General features: G+C 42.9%; 2 protein-coding genes across 4 annotated transcripts in view; both read right to left on the reverse strand.

Moving 5' to 3' along the window:
* Positions 1-1,325: 1,325 nt before the first annotated feature.
* On the reverse strand, positions 1,326-6,098 carry LOC308579163 (uncharacterized protein). The gene is made up of 3 exons (XM_081179976.1): positions 5,985-6,098; positions 4,346-4,515; positions 1,326-4,127 (listed from the first exon to the last, which is right to left on the reverse strand). Exon 3 carries the CDS (start codon positions 4,096-4,098, stop codon positions 3,742-3,744), a length of 357 nt encoding a protein of 118 aa, XP_081036102.1. The 5' UTR covers positions 4,099-4,127; positions 4,346-4,515; positions 5,985-6,098; the 3' UTR covers positions 1,326-3,741.
* A 13,447-nt stretch (positions 6,099-19,545) lies between these two features.
* Positions 19,546-23,174, reverse strand: part of OPHN1 (oligophrenin 1) — a 125,531-nt gene continuing 121,902 nt past the window's right edge. For all 3 annotated transcript variants that reach the window (XM_081178714.1, XM_081178716.1, XM_081178715.1), the window contains one exon: positions 19,546-22,639. The gene's annotated coding sequence lies outside the window, so the exon portion shown is untranslated. The remainder of the gene's footprint in view (positions 22,640-23,174) is intronic.

Consider the following 23,174-nt stretch of genomic DNA (forward strand, 5'->3'; position numbering starts at 1 on the left):
GATTACAACCTGTCAGTAGCACACACAAATCTCAGTCTCTTTTTCCTTGTCTGTTGTTTTTAAATGGAGTTGAGGGGAATTACTCTGTCTTTCCAACAGTCATACTTGAGCTTCTCCTCCCCCTCCTTTCTTCATTTCAGATCGCACACCGTTTCCATTTTTGCTAGTTAATATCAATATTACTCCAACGTCCCTGCCTCACTTTTTATTTTATATTCTGAAGAGGGTTGCTGAATCATAAATATTTAACAGAAACTAAGAATAAATAAACCATGGGCTTCCCTCTCCCTAATCGACTCTCACACCGAATAAAATCTTATCTCAATTCAAACCTTTGATCCTTGTAGCTGGTATATTTGGCAGTACATTCGTACCTTGGTTTTCAAACAGCTTAGTTCTTAAAAGTTTCGGCTCCTGAACGCTGCAAACCCAGAAGTGACTGTTCCGGTTTGGGAACTATTTTTGGAAGCTGAACATCCGACAGGGCTTCCGCAGCTTCTGATTGGCTGCAGGAGCTTCCTGAAGCCAATCAGAAGCCGCACTTTGGTTTCCAAACTTTTTGTAAGTCAAACGGACTTCTAGAATGGATTCTGTTCGGCTTCTGAGGTGTGACTGTATGTTGTTGCAAACCCTTTCCATCATGTGCCGGTACTTTATTATTTTTATTTTTTTTGCCTTTTATATTTTTTTTATGAAAATTTTTTTATTCAATTTTCACCAATTTTTTAAACAAACAGAACAACACAAACAAACACAAAAACAAATAACAAGTATAGTTTCATATCCTTGTTTTCTTACAACTTATTTCCCCGACTTCCCCATACCTCCCCTTTCTGCATCCCATTTTGAAAATTTTGTTTCAACAAATCCTTACTCTTAGTTTTATCTAATTTATAACCTCCTTTTTTCTTTAAACTTAACCCTTACAGCTGTTAACCACTTAATTTTTTCAAACCAACATCATTCTAACATTCATTAATTTTGCAGTGTTTCTTAAGATAGTCCTTAAATTTCTTCCAATCCTCTTCCGCCGCCTCTTTTCCCTGGTCGCGGATTCTGCCAGTCACTTCTGCTAATCCCATATAGTCTATCACCTTCATCTGCCATTCTTCCAAGGTGGGTAGATCTTGTGTCTTCCAATACTTTGCGATGAGAATTCTTGCTGCTGTTGTAGCATACATAAAAAAAGTTCTGTCTTTCTTTGACACCAATTGGCCGACAATGCCCAGGAGAAAGGCCTTTGGTTTCTTAGGGAAGGTATATTTAAATACCTTTTTCATTTCATTATATATCATTTCCCAGAAAGCCTTAATTTTTGGACGTGCCGGTACTTTAAAGCCAATTAAAGATCCAATTAAATGGAGAACTTCTGCTTCTTAATGGCAGCGTGGGAGGATTTTCACCAGGTGAAGTGCTTTTGCATTCAACGCCTCCCTGCCTCCCATATTCCATGCCGGAGTGAAAGCCAGGTACCAAGACGAACTGCGAGTGAATCCCATTCCCCCCTTCTCTGGGGAGAATTTGCAACGATGATTTACCCTCTGTCATCCTTGTTTTCCATCCACTGATGATCCCCCACTGTAGTGGGGGCTGCCTTCATTAAGGTCATGAACAAGAATATTAATGGCTGATAGCCAGGATGGCTGTGCTCTGCCTTCACTGTTGTAGGCAGGAATGCTTCTGAATACCAGTTGCTGGAAACTCTTGGAGAGGAGAGGGCCCTTGTGTTCAGATTCTGCTTGTGGTTTTCTCACAGGCATCTGGTTGGCCACTGAGGGAACAGGATGGGCCATTGGCCTGATCCCACAGCCTCATTTTATGTTCTTATGAAAAGAAAGAAGCTAACTTTATCTGCTGTGTTTCTCTTCTGGGGTCCCTCCTTGGCCCAAAGCAATGAGACAACCAAATATTCCTCCCTTCTCTCTCTTTCTCCCCACAAATGTACAATGCCAATAACTTCCATAATGCAAGATTAATGGATCTACTTGGAAAAAGTGTTGAGACTTTGATTCCTTGTGCAAAATCCTTAAAGAAGCTGTCCTCCTCAACTTTCTACTTTCTTTACTAGGAGGGAATCTAGTGGCTCTCATTCATCAAGTTTAGGATTAATGCACATTCTCCCAAGAAGAAGAAGAAGACAGGACATATGTGGCAGATGCTGGACAGCAAAGCAACGCAACATTTGTTGTAATTATAGGAAACAAGGACACACCAAGGCCTCATATATTCAGCATGGTGTTTCTCAAAGTTCCTGCTTGTTTAGGGTGATCTTTCTCAAAGCAAAACTGTTTTGTTTTTCTCTGTTTCCTTTCTCCATTTCACACACTTGCCAGGAGACAACTCTCATTTAGCAAACTCATCTGTGCAGCTGAACGCTAAGAAAAACAACAACCATTTAACAGAATGCCTTGCAGCCACTGCTATAACCCAGCCTTTCAGGACACTGCTCATTTTTCACTGTGCTTTATTTGCATGAAGACAGCTGACATGATGAGGTTGTCACTGAGCTGCAATTTGCTTTACTAGAGAACAACAAATTGCCGTTTCACCACAAAGATCTCAAAGTCAGTCTCCATATATTTGCCTCATTTGTACAAATTGTCATGCAGCGTGCAGAAACTGTTTGCTTCCAAAAAAATTCTAGTGTGTGGTGGGGCAAAGAGAGCAGTTTCTGTGACAGGTGAGAAGGAAGTCTGCAGCTTGTATAAGAACACGAGAAGAGCCTTTTGGATCAGGCCAGTGGAGCAGCATCCTCTTCTCACAGTGACCAACCAGATGCCTCTGTGGGAAACCTTCAAGCAGGATTTGGGCACTAGAGCAGCACTTTCCGCAACTGATATTCAGAGTCATGGCTGCACTGACTGTAGAGGCAGAGTAGAGGCATGGCTAGCAGTCATCAATAACATTCTCCTCCATGAATTTGTCCAATCCTTTCTTAAATCTATCCAAGTTGGTGGCCATCACTGCCTCCTGTGGCAGCGAGTTCCATAGTTTAACTATACCCTGAATTAAAAACTTTCTTTTTATTTGTCCTGAACCTTTCAGTGATCTTAACTCATCTTCATCTCACCTGGCATTTATGGGAACTCCTTTCAGGTTTAGTTCATTGGTTTTTTTAAAATAATTAAGTGTTAATTAATTGATCAGCATCCAACTGATCAAAATCGGGACACTCTTTTTTGGTCCCAGGCTCTCGCAGGAGCCATTTGACACGCACCAGAGTGCAAAACCAAAAATTGAGTGTCTTTTGGTTTTGCGTGTTCAGACCCACAAACCTCCCCCCTAAATAAATTCACACGAGACTCAAATTTTGGGTTTGGTTTTTGGCAGAATTTAGGCCACAGCTTTATTGATTACAGAAAGTGAGTGGTTGCATAGGCTCTGGTTCGACTAGCTCCCTGCCATGCAGGTAGCGCTGACCCAGGGTTCCAGCATAGGTCAGCCAAGGGTGAACACCTGGATAAGCAGAAAGCTGGGCATGGGCTATCTCTGCCACCCAAATGTCCCCCTGGACTCAGGCACGGGCACAACCCCCTCACAGGGGTTGACCAAACCATCAAGTCCCTGGATTCCTTTAACGGAATACCCTTCACATAGGGATGGTGAGAGCGTTCTCCCATCCCTATCACCTGAACCAGAGCCTATCCACCACACAAGCCCCACGCTTGCAGCCAGACACTCAGACCTGTAACCAATCCCTTAACCCCGCTGACACGGAGGTCAGCCATAAATCAATCCCAATCACAGACAGATGAACCCCAAGCCTGTAAAGGGACGCATCACGAGAGGTAATGCCGGGTGATGGATCACCATCCTGCCCAAGGCCAGAACCTTCTTGGCCACTGCACTCTGCACATGCCTCCAGGCCCTCTTGGTGGCAGCTGGGCATCGGCTTCCTCGCCGTGCACTTCGCTGCAACAGCTGTGACCAAAATATCTTGAGTCCAGGAAGAGCTGCCTTTAACTCTTTCAAGTCCTCCTGCATGCAGGTCTGCAGGCTCAAGCTGGGAGCTTCCGGCAAATCGTTCTCACCCAGCTGCACCACCATTGCCACAGGCATGCCTTCCACAGACACCTTCGCCCACACCATTGGCTTCATCTCCCTACCACAACTTGTAACATTGCCAACTGCAAATGAATTAGAAATAAGCTCGTAAGTTTCTCTTCCTGCCTTTAATGCTCAAGAGCAGCCTGGCAGAATCTATTAGCATTAATTGTTATTTACAACGATGCCCTCCCTCTGCGCTTCCAAGCCCACCTGGGAAGGCCCGAAGCCCCTTCACTGTGGTCCCAATAAAGACCCAGGGTCACATCTGACTCATCCTCAGATGTCTCAGAAGACATACCTGTAGAAGAGGAGGTATCGCCATCCTTCCGCCTCTTGGCCCTGCGCTTGGAGCGACGACTCTTCTGCCGCTTGCCACTGGATGAAGGGACCCTGGGCACCGGAAGATCCTCCTCAGAAGAGTGGATGCTGAACGTCTCCCTCGGATGGACCGACTGCACCTGAACAGAACTAAAAACATGTAAGGTGCTAGGCTGAAAAGAAGTTCCTTTCCCCATAAGCTGCGCTGCTGAAAGCCCTGAACTCCCAGAACCCGGGTGTGCCGACTGCAAACGTGGCAGTCTGGGCTGAAAGGCCTGCTGAACCGTGGCACCCATACTCCTGGGTCGACCCCTGAGACTAGTTGGGACTGGAATCCTGGAAAAATGCAGCTGGGAAAACAAAGCCCCAGAAGAATCAAAAGCCTCACTCCCTTCACTTGCATCAGAGGGACCATGGGCTTCATAAACAGTAGAAGAAGAGGAGGGGCCAGGCTGGGGATCAGGCTGCCTCCCAAATTCCTGAGCCCATGACTCAAGCTGTGAATTCAACCTTGTCAAGGCCGCAGGGTCTGAGCCAATATTGGCAACAATAGAACCCAGACGATCCAGTGTTTGCTGAGGAACTACTGGGGCTTGCACTGAACACTGCGACTGAGGCGGGCCTCTAATTACCCTTTTTGAAGGGTGAGCAGGACTAGGGTTCCTTTTAACAGGCATCTCGATAAGCTCTCCCACAATACAAAATAAATAATTAAGGCTTAACCCATTAAGATGGCGCTCCCACCAAAACAAGATCATGCTCCCACCAGAAATTGCACTATCACCAGTGCAAATGGCGCTCCTGCCAAATTAAGCTGGAGAAAATGGCCACCGGCCCCAGCAGTTTCCCCAACCAGCCTTAAAATTGGGAGGGGGGGTGCAGAGTTCACCAGGCTTACAGAGGGGGAACTCTCAGAAGCCGGAAAAAGCAGTAGAACTCAAAATATTTTCACCCCCACTAAACTCAGTTCAAGGCTCTTTAAATGAAAGACGCAGCTATAACTGCTCAAAATTGCTGCTCGGAGAACCCAGGGAAATGGAGGAAACTCCACAGGCAAAAGTGCCAACAGCCAAAGCCCCATGGGCGAAATCTCCTCCAAGATTAATAAGACGAACCGCTGAGCAGAGGTTTTCTCAGGCCACGGCAACGCCGCACTCCGGGAGCCCCCGGATCAGCCAGATCATGAGGGATCAGCAAACGCTGCACGAAGCCACATATATAAAATCGGAATCCGCAGCAAGCCCCGCAAAAGGGAAAATTCCAGGAAAATTAAAAGAGTGAAAAGCTCCGAAAGGGCACTAAGGGGCCAAGGCCCTGTGGGGGCAAAGGCCCCTCTTAGTCAGGGAAGGGCAGGGATGGGGAGGATTAACCTGATATTAAAGTGAGGGGGAAAAGAGGGTAAAAGAAAGGATAACGAAAAGATATCACCAGGATGATCCATCGAAGGTAAATCGCTCTCCCTCTCCCTCTCTCGGTTTGCAGAGGACACACTGTTGGTGTTCTGAATTCAAGCGCTGAAAGAGGGAGCTCTGGGTCATGTGCATGGGCATAAATAGGTCCCTCGAACCGTTTAGACTGCGTCCCATTGGCCAGGTTGCACCCAGCTATGAGGGACCTACCATTCGGGTGTTGTGGCTGTCCAAACGTACCCACCCACAACACAGGATGCCAGTTGTCCAGGTCTCACACAATACGTGTCCTCTTTAAGGGAGGACCCGATTTGGCACTCTGGCCTAAGCCAGCTGATTCACATAAGAGCATGAGACAAAAAAAGAGAGTATTTTGGTCTAGTGTTCTGGCATGAGCCAGCTGACACATGCCAAAGCACCAGACCAAAGACCAGGACACTGCAGGATCCAGTCAGTAGTTGGGATGGCTTCAGTAATTTCAGGATGTCCCGCTTAAATTGGGGCAGTTGAGGGGTATAAACTGAGTAAGTTCATTATGAACACTAGTTAAACATAAGAATATGCATTATAATTAGGTTGCACAATAAACTGTGCTATCTATAAGTCATTCTTAGTCATATTGTGTGATATTTTCCATAATTCTTCTCTGCCGATAACTGATGGTTAAGTGTAAGCAGCTCTCACTAGTGTATTCGCCCTTCCCCAAATTCCGCTAAGTATCTCTTTTGAAGTAGAAGCTATGTCCCAATTTTTCACTCACCAACTGTTTTAAAAGTGGCATCATCTCCCTACCACAACTTGCAACATTGCCATCTGCAAATGAATTAGAAATAAGCTCGTAAGTTCCTCTTCCTGCCTTTAATGCTCAAGAGCAGCCCGGCAGAATCTATTAGCATTAATTGCTATTTACAACGATGCCCTCCCTAAAGTTTTCTGTGCATAAAAATGTTTTTCCCATGATGATCAAGCACTCTTTTAAAAAGCCCAACAATTTAAGCTAAATTATCACAGACAACTTTGCCTCTTTTTTTTTTATTGCTTGGTTTTCTTTGTACAAGAAACTTCCCCAATCTCAAAAACAAAAAAACAACAACAAAAAAACTCCATAATTTCTTCTGCCCTAAATGAAACTCAGGGAGCCAATGGCAATGTAGGATTGCATCAGCTTGAGTACTAAACAGCAGAAGATATATAACTTCAGACTATAGGAGGAAATAAGAGCGTAAGTCGAGTTTGCAGTTGGATCAGGTCATTGGCCCATCTAGTCCAGCATTGTGTTCTCACAGTGGTCAGTCAGATGCCCCAAAGGGAAACCTGCAGGCAGGATCCGAGTACAAGAGCCCTCTCCACTCCTGTGGCTTCCAGCAACTGGTATTCTGAAGCATCATTGCACTACTAGAATATTAGTGTAATACCACTGAAGGAAGCAACAGGCTTGATCCTCCAGCCATCCTCTCTTGGTTCAAGCTGGTGGATGAAGAGAAGCAATGAACCAATACTAGAGATTCATTTTGCATTGTCTGAGTCAGATAAATTATGAGGGTTTTCTTTCCCCCACCCCAAATTGTGGAGAATTGAACCCTTTCCCACTGTAGGCAATTCAGCAAAATGCCCTCTTCCCCTCCTCGCAAATAAGGTGCAGGATTTGGGGAGACTGCTTATGCTCAGCCTGAGCTGAGACTTGTTTTTGTCAGGCTGCTTAAGTAGGGTGGAGAGAACCAACTCATTTGTAAACACGCTGCAGGATCCCATGCTAACTTTTAGCATAGCACATAATGAGCTGCATTCAAGGCCTCTTGGACACTTTGGAGTCCTCAGAAAGAAAGAAAAAAACCAGCCCCATTTGCTCATGATACAGTCAGCTGGGGAGAGGCAGATCAAAGCCACTTTGTCATCTACATTTGCAAAGTGGTTTGCCTCTCATAGGCAGATTCTCTGGCTGTCGGGATGAACAGAGATAGGGCGGTTTCTCCTTCTGGAGAGGAAGGCCAAGGCAGATGGCTCTCTTTACACAGATTGCAGGCCTCGGGCTTGGAGGATGGAACTGTTGGCTTTAGCCGCTGCTGTAAATCTTCAGCAGGTCGGCCAAAGAGCAGGCAGAAAACTCTCTGGCGACAGGCAGTCTGGGCCTAACCTTCCTCTGTAGGGGTGAGTGAGATGGAGATGGGGAAATGCCTTTATAAAGCGAACCTTCCTAATGTGTGCTGTCTAAAACACAGATGTCCTTCAGCCATCACTCTTCTCTGCCTTTTGCTAAGTGGGTATCAGACTGAAACCAGCATACAAAGATGCCTATATTCAGGGACAGAACACATAAAGCTCTCATCTATGAGCTGCCCAAATATTGTTGGCCCAGATGTGCAAAGAAAATACAGTTCTGACCAAGGAAGAGTAGCAGATAAAACTAATGAACTATGCTGAATTGGCAAAATTTACAGGAAGAAATTAGGAACCAGGAAGATTCAAACTTTAATAAGGAATGGGAGAAGTATACAATGTATTCAAAAAAACTATTGTAATTGTTGGTAGGTTTGACAGAAATGTTGTAGTAAACAATTTTAACTATGGATTGATTAAGGATTTATACTAATTGGAGTTAGTGCTGAGATGCAAAATGAAAATTAAAATATAAGGATCCACAAAAGGGAGGGAAGGGAAGTCAAAGGGGATATGATGTTTGCATTTTTTTTCCTTTGTTGTTGTTATTATAGTCTGTAAAACAGAAAATCCCCCCCAAATTAAAGCTCCCTATGTGAGAGCGAGAGCAACAGTAAATGTGTTTTATCTAGGGAAATTGTGTGTAGAAAATGTGCACCTTAGGAGAAATGCATACTAAAATGCTTATGGATATTTCGTAGGATCTTAGAATTGTAGAGTTGGATGGGATCCCCAAGGATCATCTAATCCAACCCCCTGCAATGGAGGAATTGCAGCCAGGGGTGCCAACCTGAATAAAATATTATGGGGCCCAAATAAACCCTGCCCCACATAATGGATCACATGACATGGCACATACACACTAACTGAATGGCAATGCTCATCAACTTGGGGGGAAGATCCAGGCCCCTCAAATATTTTATTGGGGGGCCAAAGGGACCTCAGCCTCAAGGAGTTGGCTCATCTGATCGCAGCTAAGTATCCCTGACAGATGGTCATCCAGTCTCTGCTTAGAAACCTCCAAGGAGGGAGAGTCCACCACCTCCCGAGGGAGTCCATTTCACTGTCTTTTGTGTGTGTGTGTGTGTGTGTGTGTGTGTGTGTGTGATTTTTATTAAGTTTTTCATTTTACAATTTAAAATATTCATTAAACAACCTTAAAATGTCAATGACTTCCCTTCTTCTCTTTCCATGGTTCAATTTGCATATCATAAATCCCTGCATATTTTAAATAAAGTAAACCATTCAGTATTCCATTAATACATCTATAATAACTTGTTTACATTGCTGAATTTTTCTTAATGCTGCCAGCGTTTTCAAGTGTACACAGTTTCCCCCATGTATTCAATAAACAGCGCTAATGGCGGTCCTCTTTCCGAGCTCCGGAAAAGGACTGCCCTGCGAGTTCGGGTCTGTCCCGCTATGGCAAGCGGGGGACCCCTAAAATCACGGGCGCGGAAGCCTGTGAACAAGGAGATTCGGTGGGCACCAGGAGCGCCCCCCCTTTACCGCAGAAAGAGCCTTTTTAAAGGCTCTGGAACGACATCGGGGGAGCGCGGTGCTGAGAATCGCTACCCAGCCCGCAGGGTGAAGCCGCGTCGCTATTAGTGGAGAGCGCTGATTCCTTCCTGTAAATTTCGGACAGAAAAAACCCGTGAGTAAAACGGAACGTTTATTTGAAATCAAAATTTGGAAATTTGGTTGAAAACGGGGAGGTGAAAATTAAGGAAGTCTGCCCTCCCCCGACTGCATGAAAGTGAAAGCAACGAAGCTTTAAAGCTGCATCCGCAAGAGACATTGCTTTTGATTAATCAAACCTGACATCTGGACTTTAGATCTCCCCTCTAGCTAGCAGGGCAGAGGGGAGGCAAAAGAGACATTAGTAACTGCATGATCTAATTATAAGAAAAACTTTCTGCTGTCTCAACAACTTGAAACGGACTGCCTATTAAGACAACAGGGCACTGAACTGACTTTTCCCTGTGAAAGTTACATTGTGACATAAAGTTCCTGGACTGTTTGGCTACTGTATACTGGGAAACTGTGGTAACTTGTATCTACAAGCCTCCTGCTATATTTGATTTAAACTTTCCTCCTTCTTTTTTCGTACTTGGACATTCTCTTTGCCTTTGTATCTGGACATTTTGATTTGCTCCCCCTAGAGGGTAAAGAAAAGGCCGACACAGCTCAGGACAGCGGAATTTTCCATTGGGAAACGGTTCCCGTGGGAAACGACCTTGACATGAGTGGTACACAAGAAGAGATAGCTACAAGAGCCAAGACCAGACAACAACAACAGCACCAGCAACAGCAACTGCAACAAAAGAAGAGAGGTTCGATTACAGGCGTAACTCCTACAGGACCTACAGGAACAACAGGACAAGACAAAGTGACAGCTGTCTCCATGGATGCTGTGACACAAGCCTTACTTAAGATAAACCAATCCCTGGAGACTTTAACAAAGCAGAGCTCAGAAAATACACAAAAATTAACAGAGATATCAGCAAGACTAGACCGGAATACAGAATCTATAAACAAATTGGTTCAGGAAAATTCTGCAACACGTAAAATTGCGGAAGAAGCGAGAGCTATTGCTGGAGAGACTCAAGAGAACCTAGAACCGATTGCTAAAAAGGTTTATGAGCATGATGCAACTCTGGCTCTCTGGGAACTACAGAGAAAAGAGAGAAATCTGAAATTGAGATTAATTCCAGAGAATGAAGGTGATAATCTCGTGGAGTTCTTAACACAAGAGTTTGCTGACTGCTGGGAGGATTTGGAGGAAGACGAATTTAAAATCACAACAGCGTTCAGACTGGGCAAAAAACAGGACAGAAAGACCCCGAGGGATTGTCTGATTACCCTCAGATCCAAGGAAGAAAGAGACAAAATATTAAGACTACATTTTGAAAAGGCCTTGCAAATTGGAAATTCAGCTGTACAGATTTTTAAAGACATCCCAAAATATATCTTGGATTTGAGAAACTTCTATAAGGATTTGGCTCTTTTGTTAAAGAAAAACTCCATCCGCTTCAGGTGGGAATTTCCACAGGGACTGTCCTTTGATTACAAGGGAAAGAAGGTGAAAATAAAAACTATTCAAGACAAAGAGAAATTTTTGGAAAGAAATCAAGAGGACCTACAGAAGGGAACTGTGGACCCAATTGCAGAACAGAGGAGAGCAATAGACATCTTGAATCTTTCGTTTGGACATATTCCACCACCATCAGAAGAAGAACAACAACTTGGAGCTGTTGGAGGAGTGTCAGAAAAATAACAAGATGGCTCTGCAATTCCTTAGTTGGAATTGTAATGGGCTCAATGTGCCTTTGAGGAGACGACAAGTTTTTCACATTCTGAACAGAGAACAACTGGATTTGATATGCCTACAAGAAACCCATATAACCAGAGCTCACAGGAGATTACTTATAAACAAAAGACTAGGACAAGAATTTATCTCATCAGACAAAGTTAAAAAAAGAGGAGTTGTGATATATGTAAAAGAGAAATGGGCTCCAAAAATGATGTTTAAAGATGAACAAGGGAGATATTTGGCAGTGGAGATACAAGTACAAGGAGAAAAAATTTTGATTGTTGGAATCTACGCACCAAATGAAGGCAAATCTGACTTCTTCAAGAGACTTCATGAAACTCTGACGGACTATTTGGATTACAATATGATAATTATGGGAGATATGAACGGTGTGGTCTCCACTAACATGGACAAGGCACAAAGACTAACAGTTACCAAGGAAGGGAGACTTCCTAAGACTTTTTTTGAAATGACGGAAAATATGGACTTGATAGATATATGGAGAACAAGGAACCCTCTGGAGAGAGAGGGAACCTTTTTCTCCCAAGCAATGATGACCTGGACCAGAATCGATCAAATCTGGATTACTAGTGGCATGGCTCCAAAGATTAAGAAGGTAGAAATCTGCCCAAAAACTTGCTCCGACCACAACGCTGTGAAGATGGAAATGAAACTTACAACAACTGGTCAATTTAGATGGAGAATGAATGACACCCTCTTCCGAGATAAGGAGATCCTTATGAAGGCCCAAAAAACTTTAAAAGACTACTTTGAAATAAATTTGAGGGCTGATGTGGAAAAAAGAGTGATCTGGGACGCAAGCAAAGCTGTGATGCGAGGTTTCTTGATTCAACAAAACTCAATAAAGAGGAAAAAACAAAATGAGAAAAAGGAAAAGATTTTGGAAAAGATAAAGGAAGGAGAGAAAAAATTAAGAGTAAAACCAAAGTCCCAGGAGATTTTAAGAGAGATTAAGTTATATCAAACACAATATATGGAATTGATGAATCAAGAGATTGAATGGAAGATAAAGCAAATGAAACAAAAGACATTTGAATCGGCAAATAAATGTGGCAAACTTCTGGCATGGCAATTGAAGAAAAGGCAGAAATTAAATACAGTTACAAGCCTAGAAGTGGATGGAAAGAATATATCTAAACCAAATGAAATTAGAAATTGCTTTCTGAGTTATTTTAAAAAACTTTATACTCAAGGACCGCAAAATGAAGAAGATATAGACAAATTCCTTGATAAATATGGACTACAAAAAATCTCTCATCAAAGTAAGTTGGATCTGAATCATAGAATAACAGAACAAGAGATAGAGGCTGCCATTCAGAATATGCAATTGGGCAAATCTCCAGGACCAGATGGACTGACTTCTAGATACTACAAATCGTTGAAGGAATGGTTGATTCAACCATTAAAAGAAGTCTGTAATGAGATTCTAGAGGGAAAAAAGGCACCTGAATCGTGGAAAGAAGCATATATTTCACTCATACCAAAGACAGAGACTGAAAAGACTCAACTGAAGAACTACCGCCCAATATCACTACTTAATGTGGATTACAAAATTTTTGCAGACATTCTGGCAAAAAGATTTTAAAAAGTGTTGATGGAAAAGATTCATAAGAACCAAGCAGGCTTTCTCCCAAAAAGACACCTAGCAGACAACGTAAGGAATATAATAGACATTTTGGAAAAGCTAGAGGTGAATATAAATACTAAAGCAGTACTGATTTTTGTGGACGCGGAGAAAGTCTTTGACAATATTTCTTGGAGCTTTATGATAAAGAATCTTCATGGGATGGGGGTAGGCCAAGGTTTTGAGAATGGTATGGCTGCAATATATTCTGAACAAAAAGCTAAATTGATTGTAAATAATGTAATAACTGAGGAGCTTAAGATAGAAAAAGGAACACGACAGGGGTGCCCAATTTCCCCATTGCTTTTTATTTCAGTTCTGGAGGTGTTGCTGAATATGATTAGGAATGACCAGCAGGTTAAAGGAGTGCAGGTCGGAGCTAAACATTACAAGCTAAGAGCATTTGCAGATGACCTAGTATTGACTTTGCAAGAGCCAAACACTAGTACGAAAAAGGTGTTAGAAATAATCCAACAGTTTGGCCAGGTAGCCGGATTTAAGCTGAATAAACAAAAAACTAAAGTTTTAGGAAAAAATTTAACAGATATGGAAAAGGAGAAATTCCAAGAGGAGACAGGGTTGACGGTGGTCAAAAAGGTGAAATATCTAGGGGTTTATTTGACATCTAAAAATGTGAATTTGTATAAGGATAATTATGAAAAATGTTGGTCAGAAATCAAAAAAGATCTAGAAATATGGTCAAATCTGAAACTGTCAATGTTAGGCCGAATTGCAGTGATTAAAATGAATGTATTGCCTAGAATGTTGTTCTTGTTTCAGACCTTGCAGATTCTTGACAAGATGGAATGTTTCAAGAGGTGGCAGAAAGACATCTCGAAATTTGTCTGGCAGGGCAAAAAGCCCAGAATTAAATTTAAAATACTGACAGATGCTAAAGAAAGAGGGGGTTTTGCCCTGCCGGACTTAAAACTGTACTATGAGGCAGCAGCATTTTGCTGGCTGAAAGAGTGGATGCTCCTCGAGAACACAGACATTTTGGATCTGGAAGGTTTCAATAACGCATTTGGTTGGCACGCATATTCATGGTATGATAAAATTAAGCTGCATAGTGCCTTTAAAAATCATATTGTCAGAAAAGCATTGTTTAATGTTTGGATAAGATACAAAGATCTGTTGGAAAACAAAACCCCCAGATGGGTGTCACCAGTGGAGGCTAAGGCAGTGAAGAAACTCAATATGGAGGTCGGATGGCCGAAGTATTGGGAAATTTTGGAACAGGAGGGAGATAAATTGAAATTACAAAGTTATGAGAAAATGAAACATAAAGTACAAAATTGGTTTCAATATCATCAAATAATGGAGTTTTTCAAACAGGACAGGAAAATTGGCTTCCAGGTGGAAAAATCAAAACTAGAGACTGAACTGTTAGAACCCAATACTAAGAATTTATCAAGAATGTATAACTTGCTGCTGAAATGGAATACACAGGATGAAACAGTTAAATCGGCTATGATTAAGTGGGCACAGGATATTGGTCATAACATTATGTCTGCTGACTGGGAATGGTTATGGAACACCGGTATTAAATTTACGGCATGTAATGCTTTAAAGGAAAACATTATGAAAATGGTTTATAGGTGGTACATGACCCCAGTCAAGCTGGCAAAAATTTATCACTTGCCCGATAACAAGTGTTGGAAATGTAAAGAGACTGAAGGTACCTTCTATCACCTTTGGTGGACATGCCCGAAGATTAAGGCTTTCTGGGAAATGATTTATAATGAAATGAAAAAGGTACTTAAATGTACTTTCCCTAAAAAACCAGAGGCCTTTCTCTTGGGCATTGTCGGCCAATTGGTGTCAAAGAGGGATAGAACTTTCTTTATGTATGCTACAACAGCAGCAAGAATACTTATCGCAAAGTATTGGAAGACACAAGATCTACCTACTCTGGAAGAATGGCAGATGAAAGTGATGGACTATATGACATTGGCCGAGATGACAGGCAGAATCCGTGATCAAGGAAAAGAGACGGCGGAAGAAGAATGGAGAAAATTTAAGAGATACCTGAAGGACTATTATAAACTTGATGAATGTTAGAATGTTGAGGTTTGCAGGGAAAAAAGGGATACAGTGACATAAGAACAGACCATAGAAAAGATTAAGATGACAGAGGTTGGAAAGGAATATTTAGAAGTTGCTAAAAAATTATGGACATTGGAATGCAGAAAGGGGGGGGTATGGGGGAGTCCCGGAAAAGAGGTTTATGAAAAAATGTTATGAAATTATACGTGTTTGTATGTCTTTTTAGGTGTTTGTTTGTCTTTAAAAATTTTTGTAAAACCAATAAAAATTTTATAAAAAAAAAAATCTATAATAACTTGTTTACATTGCTGAATTTTTCTTAATGCTGCCAGTGTTTTCAAGTGTACACAGTTTCCCCCCATGTATTCAATAAACATTTTCCAATCTTCTTTAAATGTATGTTGTTCTTGTTCTCTTATTCTATATGTTAGGTCTGCAAGCTGCGGAGATTCCATTAGTTTAAGCTGCCATTCTTCTTTAGTTGGGGCCTTGTTTTTTTCCATTTTGGGGCTAACAAAACACGGGCCACACTAGTGGCATACATAAATAGCCTTTTTTGATACCTAGGAATTTCCATCTGAATTATCCCCAACAAACAGGACTCTGTTTGGAAAAGTACTTCTAACATATTTTTCAATTCATTATAAACAATTTCCCAATACAGTTGTACCTTGGATCCCGAACACCTTGGTACCCAGACATTTTGGCTCCCGAACGCCACAAACCTGGAAGTGATTGTTCCAGTTTGCGAACTTTCTTTTGAAACTCAAACATCTGACGCGGCTTCCACGGTTTCCAACTGGCTGCAGAAGCTTTTTGTTTCCGAATGTTTTGGAAGTTTAACAGACTTCCAGAATAGATTCCATTCGACTTCCAAAGTATGACTGTACTCTTTCACTTTTTTACAGGTCCACCACATATGAAAGAACATACCCTAAACCTCATTGCATCTCCAACACTTATCTGATTCAGTCTTATACATCTTAGCAAGTCTACTTGGAGTTAAATACCATCTGTAAATCATTTTCAAATAATAATTCTTCAAAGAATAACATGCTGTAAACTTCACAGTCAAAAAGCTCTTCCAGAAAGTTCTTCACAAAGTTTAGTCAGAATATCCTTCCCTACAATTTCAATCCATTGGTTCAGGTCCTGCATTCTGGAGCAGCAGAAAACAAGTTTGCTCCATTTTCCACAGGGCAGCCCTTTAGATATTTGATGGTGGGTATCATATGTCCTCTCAGCTGCCTCTTAACCAGGCTAAACATCCGCAACTTTCTCAACCGGAAATGGGATTACATGCATCGTCAGAGTATTTGTTAAGGGTGTACACCAACCCCGCATGCAGTCTGAATTAAGAGTCAAATGGGGGCAATTCAGATGACAGTTTTCACATGCCCAGGTTTGACTGCACTGCTTCCAAAGTGTCTTGAGTCAGATCAAGGACTCCCTTAAAGTCCCAAATTGTTCTGTGCATGTAAATGCTTAGAAAAAGAAAACAAAAGGCTGCATCTTGCTCTTTAAAATAAAGCAGCTGCTGCATATATTTTTATAAAGTGAAACCAGTGTGACCAGGGAAATGCCTTCAGCTCAAGTGAGGAGAGGATCCTTATTATTTATTTACTTATTGCATTTGTGTATCACAGGGGTTAGCAGGGGGCTGGTCCACTGTCCCTCAGACCTTGTGGTGGGCAGGACTATATTTTGGAAAAAATATATGAACTAATTCCTATGCCCCCACAAATAACCTAGAGATGCATTTTAAATAAAAGCACACATTCTACTCATGTAAAAACATGCTGATTCCTGGACTAGTCGTGGGCCGGATTTAGAAGGCGATTGGGCTGGATCCTGCCCCTGGGCCTTAGTTTGCCTACCCATGGTATATACCATCTTTTTCTCCAAGGAGCTCAAGGTGTCACACTTGGTTCTCTCATTTTATCCTCACCACAACCCTGAGAGGTAGGTTAGGCTGATAGAGGCAGTGACTGGCCCAGGGCTACAACCAGTGAGTTTCATGGCTGAGTGCGGATTTGAACCCTGGTCTCTCCCAGGTCCTAGTTCCAGCATGCTCAGCACTGCATACTGCACACGAGCTCTACATACAAACATTGTTAACAATCCAACTCTGCGCCTACTATAAACCAGATAGTCTGTACATGAATGTGGTGGCAAAAAACATAGACAGGGCTGCGGGGGGTGAAGGGAAGGGGGGGTCCCCCCGCCTTTGGCATGAGCCAGGTCCATCTCTACAAGGATTTGTCTTCATCTGTTTTAAGTGCAAGGAACGACAGTCAAAGCCTGTTATCCCAGCTCTCAAGAGGCAGGTTTATGGCTGTGCAAGGAAGAAACACTTGGAGCTCTCTTTTTTTTTAAAAAAAAATTGACAGGTGCCATGTGTTAAACAGCCCAAGAGGGGAAGGCTTGTTTCAAAACACTGCAAATCATGACCTGAGTTAGCTCCAACTCACCTGAAGAGCTCTGCTGGATCAGAGGCCAATGGCCCATCAAGTCCAGCATCCTGTTCTCCCAGTGGCTGACCTGATGCCCCCAAAGGAAAGCCCAAACGCAGGATTCAAACACAAGAACAACTCTCTCCTTCTGTGATTTCCAGCAGCTGGTATTCAGAAGCATTCCTGTCTCAGCAATGAGGCAGAACAGAGCAGCCATCAGTAACCTTACTCTCCTCCATGAATTTGTTGCACAGACTACATCACATTATTCCACATCTATCCAGTCACAGTGCCCATACTGAATTAGAATTTCAACTACCTCCTTAGAATATGATAGAAAGGAAGGATGAAGTTGTGTATCAGTTTTGTATTGATAACTTTGCTCTCCAAAGCATTGGATGACCCATCCCAGCAGTGTCATGCAAACCAGGGGTTCTCAAACTGAGCGATTGCTCACCCTGGGGGTAGTGGGATTACCATGTGTGTGTGTGTGCGCGCGCGCTAAGAAGCAAGGGGGCAAGCAGGAGGAGGCAGAGTTGTAAATGACCGAGTTTGATGAGCCAGCATCACTGAATAATGTTCATCCCTTTTATTTTATCCATTTTGACAAACTCCCCCAGGATATTCTTGCAGAGAAACTGGTAAAATGAGGGCTGGATGAAGTATGGTTATTGTTAGGCAAACTGTTTGTCTAGGAAATATATTATTGCGCTCCTGTTAACAGCTGCTGAATTTATTATAGCCAGCTACTGGAGAACACATAATACAAACCCTTTTGAAGCATGGATGCAATAGATATGGGACATAATTCTTATGGATAAGTTAACAAGTGTCCTAAAGAGAACACTGTACTGGAAAAAGAAACACAGCATTGCACAAAGGTGTGAGTGGGTTGGAAATAATGTTATTGAACATGGGTAGGCAAACTAAGGCCCAGGGGCTGGATCCAGCCCAATTGCCTACTCAATCCGGCCCACAGATGGTCCGGGAATCAGCGTGTTTTTACATGAGCAGAATGTGTCCTTTTATTTAAAATGAATCTCTGGGTTATTTGTGGGGCATAGGAATTAATTCATTTCCAGCCCACAAAATATAGTCCGGACCTCCACAAGGTCTGAGGGACAGTGGACTAGCCCCCCGCTGAAAAAGTTTGCTGACCCGTTATTGAACATCATCACTATCACCATCATCATTGTATTAAGAAAGGCTTTCCTTGAAGCGTGACCCAGTCATTTCATTTGGAATTTTACTGCATAATGGTGGAAAAGCTTTTGTTGTTTTTTGTTTATTGGGAATATATCTTTGTATTTTATCTTACTGTGTACACTGCTTTGCATCTGGTTGTGAAACAGTTTATAGATCTGAAAAATAATTAGACATGTACCAGCTGTGAATTGTAATCTCCCATGTCAAAGCCATGGTTTTATTCAACTGTATACCAATTTAATCAACTCTTGATTCTTCAGCCACGATTCCTGCATTGTGGGGATTTGGACTGGATGACCCCCAACTCCACAATTCTGAGATAGATCAATTAAAACTCATGTGATCAACCAACTAAAGTGCTGCTGCTGTTGTTTTGACCATGTGATAGCCAAAGACAAAATATTTGCGCCCCCCCCCCCCCATATCTCAAGAGACATTTAAGGGGAGAAAGAACACATGAACAGGTTTAAGCAAATAGGAACAGCAATTATTTGCTTGAGAATGTGCACCACAACTTTGAGCTGGATCTCAAGGCTCTGGGTTCATCATCACTGCTGATGGCCAGGAAACATGTGGATGGTACTGATCAGAGACAGTCATGCCAGGTATCATCACTGCTGATGGCCAGGAAACATGTGGATGGTACTGATCAGAGACAGTCATGCCAGGTAGAGATTTTAGGAGGCAATGCAAAACATACTCTCAGGGGTGAAGGAAAAGTTACCGGGATAAAGGTTGTTTTTCAGTAGAGAATGGATGAGGAGTCGGTGGCCCGCCAGATGTTGTTAGTATCCATCAGCCCCAGCCAGCATGGCCAGCAGTCAAGGGTCATGGGAGTCATAGCCCAACACCTGGAGGACACAAGGTTGGGGAAGGCCATTTCGCTCAATGAGCATATAAAATTCTGACAACAAAAAATGATTGCAACTTAACAGAACACACAGACAAGGATTTTCCTTCTTTATTAACTTTATTAACATCACTAAAATCATTGCAACTAATCACTTTACAAGACCAAAACAAAAACAAAAAAAACAACCCCACACAACAGGTGGAAGATACCTTAAGTGCCTTAAATTTCACAAAAATAGTGTGTGGAATTGCTGGACATCTTTTAGCTTATGATGAATGGAGGCCTGGTGAAAAATGTACCAATTTCACATCACATGATGGTGCTCAACCCCCACCCCACCCCCCGGACCTTTTGCGGAGAAAATGACCACAAGAGCTAGAATACAATAAAGCACATGTTGTATGTCAACTGCTGCTATCTGGTGCATCTTCCACATTTCCCCCTAGCTGCCACGGGATCAGGACACGGGACACCTGCACAATCCATTGATTGTTTGGAATCATGGACTCAGAATACTGAAATTGGCTTGATAACGCCATGCTTTCTTCTTTGGTCACTACAACCTCGAGGACTTAACACTTCTCCAGGAGAAGGGGGGCATGCAGATTGCGTGCCCAGGCGCAGTCCCCCTGCTCTTTGGGAGCCAGGTCTCAGATAAAGGAAAACGCATGACAACGTACTTGGGGTTAAAATGGCCACAACTTTCCGGGAACCTAGAAAGCTCTGTGGTGACCAAGGGGGTGGGAAGAACAATGGCCAGCGGAGCGGCATGCCAGGCCACAAACCTCACCCACCACTGGACCTGGTGAGTGGATATTTTCTACCTTCACTAGATCTATCTACAATTATATTAACAGACTTGCTGTTACTTGGACAGAAACTTCTGAGCGTCTTGAGTAGGAGGACGGCATGAACATCAGAATGACCATGCATCGCCATGTTTAGTTTTGACCACTGACTAAACATGTGTGTGTATGGACACGGAACAAACTCAAAAATTCTTTATGCCTCTGAGCTTAGCATTCTGCTTACAAAGCAGGATTGTAGACGTCAGTGCTGCTTGGAGCCTGGAGGGCCATACCCTGTATTAAGTGTTGGCCCTGCAGGGCAGATATAGGCTCCCTCCCACCCTAAACCTCTGGACATCCTCGGATCCTGTTTCCACTTCTACAGCAGCTCTGCTTACATTCTCTTGAAAAACGAAAAACCCAGTTTCATGCATACCGTAAGCATATTCTCTCATGTTCCCAGTGTTCCTTGACCAGCTGGCAGCATGGGCTACTGGTGGGTTTGTCAGGGTTCCTTGAGAATTTAAAACGGGGTTCCTGCTGTGGTGTTGGCCCTTCCCATTTAGGACGGCGCGTTTGTAAAAGGTTCTGCCTGTCTATCTTGAATACAAAGTGTTCCTGCTGCTTAGAAGGCCCCTCCCTGCTTCCTACTAGTTTAAGGCTTTGGTAAAGCTGATGAAGGAGAAGTAGCTGAATTGTACCCATGCAGAGATTGTGTGCAGCAACCGGATTGGGATGGAAACCTTTCTACTTTGCGTGTTAATTTCTTCTGCCCGCAGTTAGTTATTTACAGCAGTTAGCTAATTAATATACTGCCCTAAGTTTCAGGGCAATTCACAGAACAAAATAAAAATATAAAACCACAATATATATAATCAAAGTAAAAACAACCCAATAACACCCCCCCCGCAAAAAAGATCCACATTTTAAAAGGGCATAGGATGTCAATCAAATCAACCAAAAGCCTGGTTAAAAAGGAACGTTTTTGCCTGGTGCCGAAAGCTGTATAATGAAGGCGCCAGGCAAACTTCCCTGGGGAGAGCATTCCACAAATGGGGAGCCACTGCAGAGAAGGCCCGTTATTATGTTGCCACCCTCCGGACTGCTTTCTTGCTGTTGTGACCTTCAACCACATTTTGAAGATCCTTCCAGCCCTACGAAAGTCTGTGTTTGGGAAAAAAGGCAGAATTGTCGGCAATATTTGAATGCCCATGGTGTTTTTATTTTGTTTTCAGGAAGAAAGCGAAGCCGAAGAGTGTTTTTTATATATTTTTTACAGGAGACATGTGAATCAGTAAAGATTCTAACATTCAATATAAACTGAGTTTGGATTATTATTTAAACAAACAAACAAAAAAGGTGTTGCTTGGTCTGCCTTGATGCTTTGTGCTTTGGTCCTCAGAAACCTGTGTGTGTTGTGATGGGAAGCCAGTTCTTCAAAGCCACAGAATCCGAAGGAGTGCTTTTGACCACACTCCTGAGAAACACAAGACATAGGATGGAGAACCATCGTGCATTCCAAGAACTAGGAAAACGAACATCTCTGCTGAAATGTTGAAAGTACCTCCACCTCCTCCCCAGTAGACCAGAGTTAGAGAGGCACGTTGATGATGAAGTCACCATGTGTATAAGTGCCTCAGGCAGGAGGTGAAGGCCCCCCCCCAAAAAAAACATAGGCTCTTTCGTCTGCTCCAGGGTGGAATGAAAACCGTACAGGATGGTCCTGTCTCCTTCCAGTGCACAATGGCAGAGGGCTGCTTTCCACCTGGAGAGGCCAAGCAGAGGATGCAGAGGCAGCATATCCGCCAAAATTGCTCTCTGTTCCACTGCAAAAAATCAAAAGGTTCATTCTTCAGTGCTTTGCTGTGGGGGAGAACCCCCACTTGGAAATGTCTTCGCATTCTTCAAAAGGATTTAGAAAGGAGTGTCCATCTCCCCACACCCCGTCCCCCACAATGCACAGAGTGATTTGTCTTAAGACAGCCAGTGCGCTAAAAGCTGGTGCTCCCCCAAAGCCCTGTACATAAATCTTGGTGTGGGTCCACCATGCCACATTAAAGGGATGTGGAACAGGGTGGATAAAACTGTTTGCGTGCACATCCCCCCACCAACTCTCTTCCTTGGCCAGCCATGGCATTCCAACTTCTCCCAAACATCCCAAAGGGAAACAAACAAGTGTTCTTGGATACAGGCAACAGTAGAAACATGGAGGAAGCAGGAAAGAAGGAGCTACTTTCGGAAACCGATGGCAAGATGGATTTGTTCTCTTAGGAAACTATTCAGAACGGTATGCTTCAACGATGAGATCTTGGAATAAGAGCTGACTCACGAACCAGGAGAGGGAGAATTGGAGGAGGGGCTGTGGCAAATCTCTCTGGAACCAGCCAGGATCAGACATACAAGTCTAGAGGGGAGCAGGGAGAGAACACAAACTGCATCAATCAAAGCATAACAATATAACTGATTTCTGCACTGCAGGGGATTGGAATCCCTTCCACCTCTACAATTTGAGGAATCTATGAACACCACCAAGAATGTCATGCAATGCAGCAAGGGGCTTGCCAGTGTGCTGGCTGTGGGAGTACCTGCCTCAAAGAGGTCTTCCATGGTTCCCCCCCCCCCCCCCCGCAAAAAAAATCACACACTGCCCCTCTCTCCACTGAAATTAGGCCAGAAGAAAGCATTTTTCATATTATTAAATTTATTCACCACTCTTTTTTTTTTAAGCCACTGGCAACTCAAAGCAGCTGATAAAAAAGGTCAAATATATACATATATTAAAACCAGGAGTGAAATATTTCTCTCCCATTTGGATGAAGGCATTATTGCAAGATTCTGTCACTTGTATCAGAACATAACCAGGAAAGGATGGGAAATAGTGTTTAAGTTTATAATGGTAAGATCATAACAGCTAAAAAATTGTGGTGGGGTGTGTGTGC

Source organism: Podarcis bocagei (genome assembly GCF_964188305.1).
Source record: "Podarcis bocagei genome assembly, chromosome: Z".
NCBI classification, from domain to species: Eukaryota; Metazoa; Chordata; class Lepidosauria; order Squamata; family Lacertidae; genus Podarcis; species Podarcis bocagei.